Source organism: Chanos chanos, chromosome 2 (genome assembly GCF_902362185.1).
Source record: "Chanos chanos chromosome 2, fChaCha1.1, whole genome shotgun sequence".
NCBI lineage: Eukaryota > Metazoa > Chordata > Actinopteri > Gonorynchiformes > Chanidae > Chanos > Chanos chanos.
The window spans coordinates 49,985,757-50,000,314 of record NC_044496.1 but is presented as its reverse complement, the minus strand read 5'-3'; the positions used below and the strand labels follow the sequence as shown (position 1 = coordinate 50,000,314).

Here is a 14,558-nt window from a genome sequence, read left to right as displayed (position 1 = left end):
TCCTGTCAGACGGACACGAGATTCGAGAGCTCTGCTCGTGTTTTTTATAATTACGCTGTCGCATTACACAGCAAATGTGGCTTTGAGGACGACATGCTAAATCCATCATCTTTGCTGGATTTAAAAAAAAAAAAAAAAAAAACGCTCTCAAATGAATTGCTTCATGGACCAGTTTACACTCATGTTATTTATTTATTTATTTATTTATTTATTTATTTTCTCCACAAAAAAAATCTTCTTTTTTTGTTGACTTTAAAAGCAGCCGTGTGGGGAAACAGGAAGATTGCTCTGTCAGTGACCTGTGTGTGTGTGTTAGTTTTTAAAATCGGTGAATCACCACACAATCAAACGCTTTATAGAGGTTTCAAGTTTTGAGCTCTAAAGGTGACTGTTTCTCAGTTTTTTTTTCCCCGGCTATAAATAAGCCTCTACGGCAATTCCAGCTCTTTGTGGTCGAATTTGAGAGTTGACAGCCACAGCAGAGCTGAAGGCCAGAGATTTTAATGGAACTCACCGTTTTCTGTTTCAGTTAATCCCCGTTAATGGTGTCATTAAGTGCCGTCTTTGCATTCCCACTCTGCAGCTAAACCTTTTCGTATGTCTACTCAACTGATTCAGTCATTAACACGCGTAATATTAAAGCCGAGACAGTAATGTTCCAAATTGACCTTTAATGTAGGAGTGTGTGTAATCCCGTAATGTCTGAGCGAGCAGAGTCAACACAACATTTCAGCAGTCACCAATTAAACATTTATGATTGTTAATGGGGGAGAGAATACTAGGAGGGCATAAGGCAAGTTAGAGGTGTGCAGTTACACAAAGACCACATGGTTCAAATTTTTCTTTTTTTCTTTTTTTTTTTTTTTATATACACAGCCCATGTCTTTCATGGAAAATTTATGCCAAGAGTGTACTGCACGCTTGCTGTCGATTCTTCTGTTCTCGTTCAAGAGACTGGTATTCTGAATTCAAGACTTGAAGTTGGAAGCATTGATTTTTTTTTTTTTTTTTTCCCCTTAAATCTTAAACCGGAGTAACTGTGTAATGCATGGTTTCGTTTTCGCATAGCGAAGTGTCTTAGACATTATGCTGTCCTGCTTTCATATATCCTTTCACAAGCACTGTGAAATCTATGCAAATCTCTGCTAGACACACACAACCTGAAATAAACAGCCGTAGCCACCCACTGCAAGAAAACAGTCACTCTTGCCACTCGAGAGAAGTTTTTTTTTTTGTTGTTTTTTTTTCTGCCACCCCTTTCTTTTCGATGAGATTCGTCCTTGTTGTCATTCTTCTGAAAGATCAGTGTGTTTGTCTCTTTAGCGCTAATCTCACTTTGATATGCCGCGGCACGAACAAAGCTTGTCTTGTCCCTCTGAAGCAGAGAAGAGAGATCTTAGCAGAACGCTTCACACGGATCTGGTGCTGTGTGATATTCTCAACACACACACACACACACACACCTACGGCTTCTGATGCTCTGTGTTTACTGGCCAAAGAATCCTCTTCTTTGAAGATGCTTCAGGGAATGGGTCGTGGAATGAACTGCAACTGCAACGCAGGAAAACATTTTTCTTTATTTGCTGTTGTTTTTTTTTCTTTTTCTTTTTCTTTATATATGGATTGCCAGGTGATTTTGTGACCTCACTTTCAATCTTTGTTTCTCATAGCTTTTGTTTATAGCCTTTAGTCTGTTTGTTTTCTCCTTCAGTGAAATGCTTTAGTAGTCTTTATCATGCCCTCGTTTGTCAGCCCGGTTGGCTGTTCAGATGATGCTTTGCTTTGGGTGCATACAAGGCCAGTCTCTCTCTCTCTCTCTCTTTCTTTCTCACTCTCTCTCTGTTCTTTCTCACTCCCTCTCTTAGCTCTTAGGCTCTCTCTGTTTTTCTCTCCTCCCTCTGTCTGACTCTATTTATCTCTGTCTGGCTCCCCTCTGGTTATTGAACTCTTGGTTTACGTAAGTTAATCAATTTTTAATTATAAAACAAAGGGCTTAATTAACCCTCCCAGACATGACAGTCATTAATGTGTGGTGAGAGCTTCCACATAAATGCTTCCATGTGGAAGTACACTGGGATAGACCAAGTGCATCAGTGGAGAAATATGACTGTCTTGCGCTCTGTGAGTTTACCGTTTGGTTCCTCTTCAGTATGTTAATGTGGGAGGGAAATATCTGATGAGAAGGCTGGGTGGGCTCTTAGACTTTCTCTTCATTCAGAGCTCAGATACACTTCATGCAGAATCAAGATACTGGTGCACAGTGGATGCAGTAGTCTCCTGTTTTTTAATGAATGGTATTATTTGCTACTTGTTGTTGTATAGCGCCTCTTTCCTTTGTTGATTGGACTCTCTGTTTGGTTTTTTAGGTCATCGATGATGACGATAATGCCTTGGGGATGACCAGCTGCAGTAGAGACACAGGAAGATACCTGCACAACGCCCATTCTTATGCTTCAGGAGCTTCTCTGTGTTTCCCTCTCAGACCAATCAAAAGCTTCAAAGGCGGGGGCAGCGTGGGCAGATCTGATGACGGACAGACAGCATCGCTACTCAACCAACTTAGGAGTTCACCGACCCACAGTTTCCTCAGATTCTCTCTGTTCGTGTCAGCCACACCAGCCTTCTGCAATGGTGACATGAGCAGCCTGTGAGAGTTCGTGAGATGTCTGAAAGCCCTGTCTTTCTCTTCTCCATAAGCTGCAATGACTTTGTATATAAACTGACAGCGTGACTGTATATATACATATTGGTGTGTGAGTGAGTGTGTATGTATGTATGTGTGTGCGTGTGTGTGTAGCCTGAGTTTGGACTGACACTCACTTTCCCATTGATAAACAATCCAGGAGAGAGTTTTATTTTTATTTTTTTCCTTTTTTTTTTTTTTTTTTTTTAAGGGGAAGGAGGGGTGGGTAGTGGGGTTTGGCCCCACGATGCAGGGTTGTACTAGTGTCAGACGCCTCCTTCGTCAGCTCACCCTGCAGACCAGCCTGCTCCTTCTCTTCATCTTCTGCATGGTTAGTGTCTTTATCTCTGCTTATTTCCTCTATGCTGTCAAACGGGAGCTGGAACCTTCAGGGACTGGGGCGGGGGGAGGGGCGGAAGACTGCGACGACCTGCAGGTATTCCCATCACGGCTCCTCCCCCTGAGGCTCGATGTGGGCGGGGGGAGATCTTCGGATGGAACCAGGACAGACCCTGTGGTACTGGTGTTTGTGGAGAGCCAGTACTCCCAGCTGGGCCAGGAGATTGTTGCCATCCTGGAGTCGGCCCGGTTCAGGTATCGGACGGAGATTTCACCAGGTAAAGGAGACATGCCCACGCTGACGGACAGGGACCGGGGTCGCTTCATTCTCATCATCTATGAGAACATTCTGAAGTACGTCAACATGGACGCGTGGAACCGAGAACTGCTGGACAAGTACTGCGTGGAATATGGAGTGGGCATCATTGGTTTTTTCAAGGCAGGCACTCTTTAGTCTGTTTTCCCTTGTTTTCTCTCGCTCATTCTTTCCCTCTGTTTTCCCTCTTTATCTGTCTATGGCTGCCCTGATGATGTTTTCATGTCACTTCCTCTCTCTCCTCTCTAGGCCAATGAGAACAGTTTGCTGAGTGCACAGCTGAAAGGCTTCCCCCTCTTCCTACACTCTAACCTGGGCCTAAAAGACTGTACAGTCAATCCTAAGTCCCCATTACTACACATCACCCAAGCTCAACAGGTCTCTTGCTTTTTTTTTTTTTTTTTTTTTTTTTTGTATGTTTAGATGATAAATAGAAATTATCCTTTTATTTGAAAATAGTCATTTGAGTTTTCCCGACAGGTCTCGCACTTCAATACATAACAAATTCACTTGAAACACATTGCGGTATCATGTATTCAATATTCATATTTCTATTCATCTTTTTATTCATATAATGCTGTTTTCTGTCTGTCTCAGGTTGTGACAGGTCCTCTTCCTGGCGATGACTGGACGGTGTTCCAGTCCAATCACACCACTTACGAGCCAGTCCTGCTGGCTAAGACCCAATCAGCAGAGAGCATGGGGCTGAGTGCAGCTCTTCACACCTCTGTGGTACAGGATTTGGGCCTACATGACGGCATCCAGAGAGTCCTCTTTGGCAACAACCTGAACTTCTGGCTGCACAAGTTGGTTTTTGTGGATGCCCTGTCTTTCCTCACTGCCAAGAGGCTGTCTCTCTCACTGGACAGATACATACTGGTGGACATTGATGATATCTTTGTGGGGAAAGAAGGCACTCGTATGAAGATGGCAGATGTGAAGGTAGTGAACATTATGTATTTAATATTTATCTTTTTAAACAATACTTGGTTGGCCAAACTTGATCTGGCTTGGTCTTCTGTTTTGTGACATAGATAGAGTTTACAGTTAAATAAACAATATCAGTTTAATTTACTTTGCCCTGGTTTATAATATACAATCATTTTTGGGATGAGGTTTTGTTTGGTTTCAATCCAACTGCCAGTAGAACCAGCTGAAAGCTTACTTTGATGTGAGGTACTGGGAAAAGCACAGCAGACATCTTCTGCTATAGTACCCGTGTAAGATTATTGCAGCTCTTCTGACATGATCGGTTTTTCATCCAAGGCTGTGTAATGTTTGAGGTTGGATGTTTCTTTTTCTTTTCTTTTTTTTTTTTTTGTGGAGATCAATCTACTCTGACTGTTACGTTCAGACCTGTCACAGCTGCTGCTGCCGCCACTGCTGGGACTGGCACTAAAAAGAGCCAAACTCATGAATATTTCACACACAAACATGCTTTTTTTTGTTATTTATTTTCATGATTTTTTCGGTAATCTCTTTTAAGATGGGTGCTTTGAAACGTTGTGAAATGAATAGAAGGATTAAAAATGAAAAAGAAGGGAGACTTATAGAGTAAAGAAGAGACAGCGGGGACAGAAAGAAAACAGGAAAGAAGGTTCCGGATTCAGTGAGAGAGAAAGGAAAACAAAGTTTCACAAAGATACAGTAGGAGACAGTGACCGAGTGACCATTCCTGCATGCAGAGCCTTTTGGTTTAGTGCTAAAGTGTAACGTGTATGTGTGCACCTCTGAGAGTGAGAGTGCGTGATTATTCTTACATTATTCCTTTTCTTCCTCCAGGCCTTGGTGGAGACTCAGAGCGAATTGCGAAAATCGATACCTAACTTCACCTTTAACCTGGGCTTCTCAGGGAAATTTTTCCACGCGGGTGAGTAAGAGCTGACTTACAGATGCACAGCGCACGTGGTGCCCATATCAATACATGTTCTGTATTACTCATAATGATAAGCATAATAAAGCTTTAAGGCGAGGAACAGTTACGTCGGTGGATTTTAATAGACTTTTCCTGATATGATCTTCGTGCTAATGTTTTAATATGATTAGTTTTAGACGTAAGAGTTGATAGTTCTGAAGAATTTGGTGGATCCTTATTACTTTAGCGTGTCTCTGCGTGTGCTCACGTGTTCTTCATCTGTGCCTTTGTCTGTTTCAGGCACTGATGAAGAGGACCTTGGTGATGATTTGCTCCTGTCCTATGTGAATGAGTTCTGGTGGTTTCCCCACATGTGGAGTCACATGCAGCCTCATCGTTTTCATAACCAGAGCGTCCTGGCCGAACAGATGATGCTCAATAGACGTTTTGCAGTCGTGAGTGTGTCCCCGAGCATCATGGGAAATCAGCGCTAGCGCTAGGACATGATTAATACTCCTCTCGAGAGCACGTCATAACAATCCTACAGTGTTTTAAATTGATATGTCAGTGTTAATTTTCCCAGAGCACAAGTTTAGAAATCTAAAACTGAATCATTCAGACACTACAATGGTCATGTTGTTGCTGCTGGCATCAATAAAAGCAATGTGTGCTTTGTTGAATGCTTTATTTTTGTCTTCTCGCTCTCCAGGAGCACAACATCCCGACTAACCTGGGCTACGCGGTGGCTCCTCATCACTCAGGCGTGTACCCAGTGCACGTTCAGCTGTACGAGGCCTGGAAGAGAGTATGGGGCATTAAAGTGACCAGCACAGAAGAATACCCCCATCTCAAACCCGCACGCTTCAGACGCGGCTTCATCCACAGCGGCATCAGTGTAAGTGCAGCAGGGCCTCCACTCACCCCAGGACCTATCTGCTCTTTTTTTTGTTCTCTCTCTCTCTCTCTCTCTCTCTCTCTCTCTCTTCCAATCACTTTTTCTATTTTTTCTGTTACTCTCTCTTTCTCCTTCTCTCTGTTTCTGTTCTCTTCTATGCTTGCTCCACTTTTCATTCTATAAACTTTCTTTTCTCGTTATTAAAATCTAGCTGATAATATCTTTCCCGCTCTTTCGAACTTTTTTTTATCTCTCTCTGTGTCTCTCTCTCTCTCCCTCTCTCTCTCTCTCTCTCTCTCTCTCTCTCTCTCCCTCTCTCCCTCTCCCCCATTTGATTTAGCTGAACTCCCTGTCTGGCCCTCACTCCCTCGCCTGCTGATAAATTTAATGTGGGTTTGCTGGGCTCTCAGGTCTCTGGCTGGATGTGTCCTTGAGACTCTGAGGACAGAGCGATTACTGATGGCTCTGAGCAGATTGATATTCAGATCTCACTGCATTCACACTCTCATTGATTTCCATATAGACTCACTACTCATGAATGCTTTGAGAAGCATAATATGAATATTACATTAGCCTTGTCTATTTATTGCTGAGAAGAGAACCGTCATTTCTTCAAGCCCAAGGGGCATGTGTGTGAGTGTGCGTGAGTGTATGAGAGTGTGTGTGTATGTGAGTTCTTTGCCAGAGCTCTTTGTGGGTGTTTGTGTGTTTGTTTGTTTGTATTTGTTGGTAAGCCTAAATGTTTTTGTGATCCCTTCTCCACAGGTCTTACCCAGGCAAACGTGTGGTCTGTTCACACACACTATCTTTTATAAAGAGTATCCTGGAGGTCCTCAAGAACTGGACAAGCTCATTGATGGAGGGGAACTTTTTCTCACTGTCCTACTCAACCCTGTAAGAACCTTACAGAGATCACCCCTGTCCATACTGCAGATGGTTCATCCCTCGTGATCACTGTCACAGAATTTTCTTAAAACTCCAAACAAATGTTTTTGAATGTGTTTCTAACAAACGAGCCATGACTAGACTAATTGAATATTTGGCTTTTTTCCCAGATCCGCTGGGAACGTCTCTCTCAGTTTCTCGTGGCATGAAAAATGAGTCATTATCAATACATCTGCATAGCAGTCAACAGTTGTTTATTCTGTTGTTTACACTGTTTTTGTCTTGTCTCTGTGCCTCAGATCAGCATCTTCATGACTCACTTGTCTAACTACGGAAACGACCGCCTGGGTTTGTACACCTTTAAGAAACTGCTGAGATTCCTGGAGACCTGGACTCACCTGCGTCTGCAGACCCTTGCTCCACTGCAGCTCGCACAGAAATACTTCAGCCTCTTCCCCAGCGATAGGGAACCACTGTGGCAGGTAGGAGTGAGAAGGAACAGACTGAAATGGGATTAGCAGACTGTGTTAACCTGAAATGCACTTAATCGCTAATGAGAGAATGAGTCATTTGTCCTTTTATCTAATTGTGTGCATGTGTGTCTGGGTATGTGTGTGTGGGTGGGTGTGTGTGTGTGTGGGTGTGTGTGTTTGTGTGTCCTTTGTTTGGACCCTGCGTTACATAAAGGTACTGTGTTGTTTGTGTGGTTTTGTGCCTCTGTTCTCTTCTCCCCACTTCTCATTCCTTTTCGAAGTGCTTCCTTGTGTGCGTGTGTGTGTTTGTGTCAGTGTGTGTGTGTTTGTGTCAGTGTGTGTGTGTTTGTGTCAGTGTGTGTATGTTTGTGTCAGTGTGTGTATATTTGTGTCTGTGCATGTCTGTTTGTGTCGGTGTGTGTATGTTTGTGTCTGTGCGTGTCTGTTTATGTTGGTGTGTGCATGTTTGTGTCTATGTGTGTCTGTGTGTTTATGTTTCTGTGTGTTTTTTTTTTTTGTTTTTTTTGTCAGTATCATGCATGATTTGTACACAATTTTGCAAGGCTTTGTTAATATGCGTGTGTATGTGTGTGTGTGTGTGTGTGTGTGTGTGTGTGTGTGTGTGTGTGAGAGACAGAATGAGTGGTCTTTTTCCTCTTCACTAATCTCTTTTCGTGCTCATGTCATTTGTACTCTCGTACAAAGCAGAACGCACAATAGAGGTCTTGTAGAGTCTTTGTGTGTATATGTGTGTGTTTTGTTTTCAGATGTGTGTGTGTATGTTACCACACTGCTGTGCCTTTGTCCATTTTGTCCTTCATACAAGGGCCCCATTTTGTGTGTGTCTGTGTCTGTGTGTCTGTGTGTGTGTATGTACGTTTTCCTCCATAATACTCATCACCTGATACTGGGTCAAGCACAGCCTCTCTCTCTCTCTCTCTCTCTCTCTCTCTCTCTCTCTCTCACGCACACACACACACACACACACACAGAAGGGAGACAGCTCACTGATTCAATACTCCCTTTCTGTCTCAACTCCTAACTAGAATCCACATGCTGGTTCTTTACTCATTTACCAGGGAAAGTCTTTCCCATAATGAATGGAGAAGTCTGTTTTAGGACCAGACTCTGATAAAGAACTCTGACCTACTGCCGTGGTTCTGGCCCTATTGTGTTTGTGTGATTCATGTTCATTCAGTAAGGTGACTCATAATTGGGATTTATGTGGCGATTAACATAAAGTGATTTATCGCGGTGCGTAATCTCTGTCGGTCCATTTTAAAGCCATCTCTTCTCTCTCGGGCCTGGTCTGGTCTGGACTGCCATCTGGTTCTTGTATAATTGCTATGCAGACAGACTTAGGAAGTGTGGATCTGTGGCTACGCCACCCCCTCACTTGTCCTCTGTGTGGACCTGTTAAGCTGCGAGATTTGCATGGGTACTGTAACAGCACCGATCGCTCACAGGCCCACAGAGATATGCACCCACTGTGAGGATGCACTGTTCCAGTGTTGAAGATAGACATAGACCCATAAAGGAAGTAATGCTACAGCCCATATCTGAGAAATATACCCCCTCTTCCAGCCTCCACATACTCTGCATGTTGTTGGACAGAGCTGTCGTATTGCTTCTAGACTTCTTTAGTCAGTGTACTATATTTTGTCATTCATTTCTGTGTGTTTACTGCACACAGATAAAGTTGTGGTTTATTTACCCAGTCACTGATGGAAATGTGTGTATCTCTTTTTTTATTTTCTGCAGGATCCTTGTGAAGATAAAAGACACAAAGATATCTGGTCTAAAGAGAAAACATGTGATCGGTTTCCTAAGCTTCTGGTCATTGGACCTCAAAAAACTGGTGAGTTACAGGGACACCTGCTGATCACTTAGCTTACTGCACTTAGCAATGGTGGTTTGAACTGACATTTATTGTCTCCTTTGTTATGAAATAGTTGTACAGATTTTCGGTCACAAGGAATGGTTGACCTCATTCACTTTAGTTTTATCCCATTTGTTGTGACCTTGAATTTTCAGAGACCTGAACTGAAGTTAAATTTGTATTTAAGTCTGTAATATGATGTTTTTTTCTAAGTAACTTTTTCGTTATTTATCTCTCTCTTTCTCTTCTCTTAGGAACGACTGCGCTCTATCTCTTTCTTAGCATGCACCCTGACTTGACCAGTAACTACCCCAGCAAAGAGACCTTTGAGGAAATCCAATTTTTCAATGGACATAATTACCACAGAGGCATTGACTGGTAGGATTAACTGTCACTCTCTCTTCAAACAGAGGAGACACTTATCCCATCCTTAGCAGCAAGCGATAATAAAAGCAGGGTAATTTTATACCAGTTCAGAAAGAAAGCACTGTGCGCTTCTGTGCATGTGGGAGTGGGTGTGTGTTCATGTATGTCTCTATCAAACTCATATCTTGTGTTCTGCATTTTCATTCCCAGGTATATGGAACATTTTCCATTACCCTCCAATGCCAGTTCAGATTTCTATTTTGAGAAAAGCGCAAACTACTTTGACTCAGAGGTGGCGGCCACTAGGGCAGCGGCACTGTTGCCCAAAGCCAAAATTATCACCATTCTCATCAACCCTGCAGACAGAGCCTACTCCTGGTACCAGGTAAGACCTGCTCTGTACCATATCAGAACTGTCTCAGCTCAAGCCATAGTGAAGTCGAGTGAGCTCAGTTAAAAAGGAAAAAAAAAGAAAAAACTCCATCTTTCTTTGTACCTGTTTGAGTTTCAGCTCTGTGTCAGGCTTCACAGAAGCCCATTGTGAAGCTCTTTTACGATTTCCAAACCTGAAAAAAGAAAAAAAAAAAGTCACACGGCTTTTCAGCAAAAGCTGTGGCTTAACTCTGACATTGTATTACATTTCAAAGAGTTGTCACACATTAGAATACATGCTCGCTCTTGTACTTTGTTTGTTTTACATTGATGTTTTCTCTGTCTCTCTCTCTCTTTGCTCTCCTTGTCTCTGTCTCTCTTTATTTCTGTCTGTGTGTGTGTTTTTTGTGTGCCTCTCTCTGTTTTTCTTTCACTCTTTCTGGTACATGGCTTTTTTTTTTCTTTTTTTTTTGCTGTTTTTTTTTCTTTTCCATTAGCACCAGAGAGCCCATGATGACCCTGTGGCATTGAAGTATTCCTTCCATGATGTCATCACGGCACCTCACGATGCACCTGTGAAATTGCGAGTTCTACAGAACCGTTGTCTTGTCCCTGGATGGTACGCTATTCACCTGAACCACTGGCTCAACCACTACCATTCCAGTCAGGTCTGTATGTGCATTCCCACAAGTACTGTTTTCTCTCTGACAGCAAGTTAATTAAATGAAAATATAGATTCAAATCAACTGATTCTCCCATTTGAAGAGGACTGTATTGAGTCCTCAGGATGTCTGTGTTGGCAGTATGTAAGCAGAAAATTCTTGATTTGCAGTGTTGCCATATTGCTGTTTTGATGACAGTTACTGCACTCTCCACAGATTATGGTCCTCGATGGCCAAATGCTAAGAACAGAGCCTGCCTCAGTGATGGACAAGATCCAGAAGTTTCTAGGGCTAGTCAACACCATAAATTACCACAAGATCTTGGCGTGAGTAATGACGCTTTTTCCGACACCACACTCCCACATCCTTATGTCTCTTCTCCCGTTCTTGCAGTATAAAGAGCACAGAGTCTTTTTTTCAGAATTTCCCATATATTTTTAATCAAGTGCTTTTAGGTGCTTTTTTCCCCCTCCCTTAATCTGTTGTTATGCATTGCTAGTGGTATTCGTTTATTTGAGAAACATCTGTCAGTGGCTCCACCACTTGAGAGTCATTTTCAGGCAAAGTTATGTTTTTTGTTTTTTTTTTTTTCCTCCAGATTTGATCCTAAAAAAGGCTTTTGGTGCCAACTGCTAGAAGGAGGGAAAACTAAGTGTCTGGGGAAGAGTAAAGGAAGGAGATATCCAGACATGGACCACGAGGTACGTTAATTTATCGCCACGTGTTCAAATCAACACGACATGACATTTGTTTTTTTTCATTTTTATTTATTTATTTTTATTTTATGCAGGTTTAACTTTGGTGTGGGCTTGAAATGCATGAGCGTTAAGAATAAATGAAGGTCATTTCTTCCTCTCTTTCTCTGACTCTCTGTTCTCCTTGTATTTCTTTCACAGTCCCAGTTATTTTTGAAGGAGTACTACAGGGAGCACAATATTGAGCTGTCGAAGCTGCTCTACAGGATGGGTCAGCCTTTGCCCGGCTGGCTTAAAGAGGAGCTGCTTAATTCCAGGTAGCAGCAGTCCTGGACTTAACAACCCTGCTCCGCAGCAGCGCACGGTCCTCAATTATTCTTATTTGTGACTGAATATAAGGTACAACTTGTCATCACCGGAGTGCAGCTGTCTCATGGGATCAAACGGCTTACCTTCCGTCAAAGAGTCCACAGCGGTACGAACCTCACTCCTCCTCACCTGATTATGGAGTGATACGACCGTACACACCACCAGAGTCTGGAGTGGTGCGGCCTAATGCCCTCTGACAGGAAACATGCGGTACTGCTTTTGTTCTCCGTGTCGCTCAGTGGTACGCTTGAACCCTCTTCGCCAAAGTGTAATGGACCAGTGCTCTCCTCTCAGAGCTAGATGACTGCTCTTAGTCTGAATGTGGAGTGGTTCAGAAAATGACCCTCATCTGTTAAGAGGAATTTTTGGGCCGTCGAATGAGATCCTGGCCACTGCCAGTGTATCCGGGGTTCTCACTAACCTCTGCCGGCTTCAAGATGGTTAAAAAGCTCTGTTTGTCGTGTGGGTATGATTCACCCCGGGTGTCGTGGCGCATGCCAGGCAAAGGTGAGAAATGTAATCACGGATGTGGGGGGAGGAAACAGTAGTTTGGCGGGGAACACACGAAGACTCTTAATTCTCAAAATATCATTTGTTGCTTTCCCCACATAACTAGCCCAGTGACGCACGGAAAGACTGAATGCACACCGGATGGCTGAGAAGTTCATTTGTTTCTGCAACTAAATTCTTTTCCATCTCTTTCCTCCTTTTTCTGTGACTTTTTGGAGAAAGGAGTGGAAGATAACAAGGAGGACAGAGTGGGGGGCGGGGGAGCAAGTTGAGAACTGTTTAACCTGCGATGTGCCCGTCTGACAATGAGGAGTTTACATCATAACTGATGTCATTAGTGCATTCTCTCTATTTTATCACACAAACCAGTTACATTGCCTTTATTTGGTACGTCACTCCCCCTGTATTGAATTAACATTAAAATGAATGTAGTATCTAAAATGAATATTCTTATTCAGAAAGGACAGATAATATAGTTAGTCATTATACTGATTAAAAACAAGGACATTACACCATATGCAACTGCATCAAATTTGTTCGGTTGGATTATGGGTGTTTGGAGGAATTTACAAATCACGATGGTTTGTGTGTTAAATGAGGGAAATGTATATGTTATTTTTGACTTCAGTGATATGATGGAGTTTTGTTGAATAGGCCTTTGGAAACACTTGCTATTAATTATTAATATAATATTAAAGTGCCACAGCAGAATCTTCAGTGTCGTGTTATGTGAACCACTGAAGGTTCCTGTTTTGAACTTTTTTTTTTTTTTAATCCCTGGTTTGTGCTTGTTGATTTTAGCGTTAATTTAACATTGTGACAAATGATGTGAAAGGTACAGTTGTAATAGTGCTAAAAAAAAAGCAATATGGGAAAACTCTATGGATATCAACATTTTCAACATTTTTCAGGAAATGCCATATGTGTCTAGCTGAATGATTTGCTTAGTTTAATTTTTTTCTGTCAGCATGCTTGTATGGTTTTGGTCCTGCTCATTAATATTGAAAGTTTGATGAACTCACCCTGAAATCTGATCAGCGCTACATGCTGGGCAATAAGGACAAAAGCAACCCTGGTAACTAAAGCTAATTTTCTTTTTTTTTTTTAACTGTTTTCAGCTAAACTTTAAAATGGTTTAATTTTCCACTTTTAATTGGCTTAATTTTGAAAGTTAATTATTCCCTTTGTCTTTTCTGTCCTTGTGACCAACTGTTACTTCAGAGTTGGGCAATGAAATGTTCTCTCGAAGATTTTTGAAAATTAAACAAGTTTTAATTGGATTCTTAAATCTGCAAATTAGAAAAGAAGTTAATCTTCAGCTCATGACTGCATGCATATCGGTTTCAAGGCTCCTTATAATGAAATGGTTCTGCTTGGACTTTTACGCTCATTGGAAGGATGCATTTTGGCCAGTTGATTTACTGGTGTAAAGAATGGACAGTGTTCTCCCCTAGCCTTATGGAGGTGAATTTTTTGACCTATAGCAGTTCACTTCTCATGAACATTGGTTATTTCAGTGACACTACGTTATTCGAACGTTCATATTACCGAAATGTTTATAGCATCTTTCCTGTACTGCAAAACTGGTCTACATGTTTTAAACTAATCTGTTAATATATTTTGCGTTGCTATTAAAGACCTATCAACGCGGGGCAAAGAAGCACATGTTTTGTAAATGTAAATAAAACATAAGTCAAACATAAGCTATATGGTCTCATGAAATAGTCGCTGAATGTGGCCAATAGTATAAAAGAAGCAGTTTCTTTTTCATGTTAAGGATTTAACTTGACTGTGGTCTGCAGCACATGTATTGTATTTTGTAATAGCAATGATCCTGAAGTTTTGAAGGTGGTACTGTTCAATGTGTTTCTATATCAAACTGTGATTCTAAACATTGTGACTGGGGATTCACGATAACTGTACAACCACTGCAGTTTAACATTACGCATAATAAAGGAAGCTGCTATTAATGCAAGACTTTTCAAATTGTGTCTGGTGTTATTTATTTATGTATTTATTTATTTTTTTAGCATCTGTCCCCGTGCTGAGCTAGTTGTGTCCATGGTTACTTTTTCCGTAATTCTCAGTGCACTTTGTCCATCACTGCCACCACCAAACCTTTTTAATTTGGACCGTGTGATAGAGTGAGATGACTACTTGACTGAAGATGGATTGGGAGAGAGGACTGAATAAAATCCTTCAGACAGCTTTATATTGCCTGAGTAAGGCTTATGACTGTTACAGGAGCATGTTTAAACG

The 14,558-nt window shown here is 41.8% G+C and overlaps 1 protein-coding gene across 3 annotated transcripts; it reads left to right on the top strand.

Moving 5' to 3' along the window:
- Window positions 1-1,475: 1,475 nt before the first annotated feature.
- ndst1a (N-deacetylase/N-sulfotransferase (heparan glucosaminyl) 1a) lies at window positions 1,476-14,266 on the top strand. 3 transcript variants are annotated; one of them, XM_030794469.1, is made up of 16 exons: window positions 1,476-1,492; window positions 2,948-3,461; window positions 3,588-3,716; window positions 3,936-4,280; window positions 5,121-5,208; window positions 5,494-5,648; window positions 5,903-6,088; window positions 6,854-6,982; window positions 7,273-7,455; window positions 9,208-9,304; window positions 9,580-9,703; window positions 9,902-10,076; window positions 10,561-10,731; window positions 10,942-11,051; window positions 11,324-11,426; window positions 11,622-14,266. In XM_030794469.1, exons 1-16 carry the CDS (start codon window positions 1,476-1,478, stop codon window positions 11,739-11,741), a joined length of 2,646 nt encoding a protein of 881 aa, XP_030650329.1. In that variant the 3' UTR covers window positions 11,742-14,266. The 3 variants fall into 3 exon arrangements, with proteins under 3 accessions (XP_030650329.1, XP_030650328.1, XP_030650330.1); XM_030794468.1 differs by lacking the exon at window positions 1,476-1,492 and having other exon boundaries at window positions 2,911-3,461; XM_030794470.1 differs by lacking the exons at window positions 1,476-1,492; window positions 10,561-10,731 and having other exon boundaries at window positions 2,911-3,461.
- Window positions 14,267-14,558: the final 292 nt, after the last annotated feature.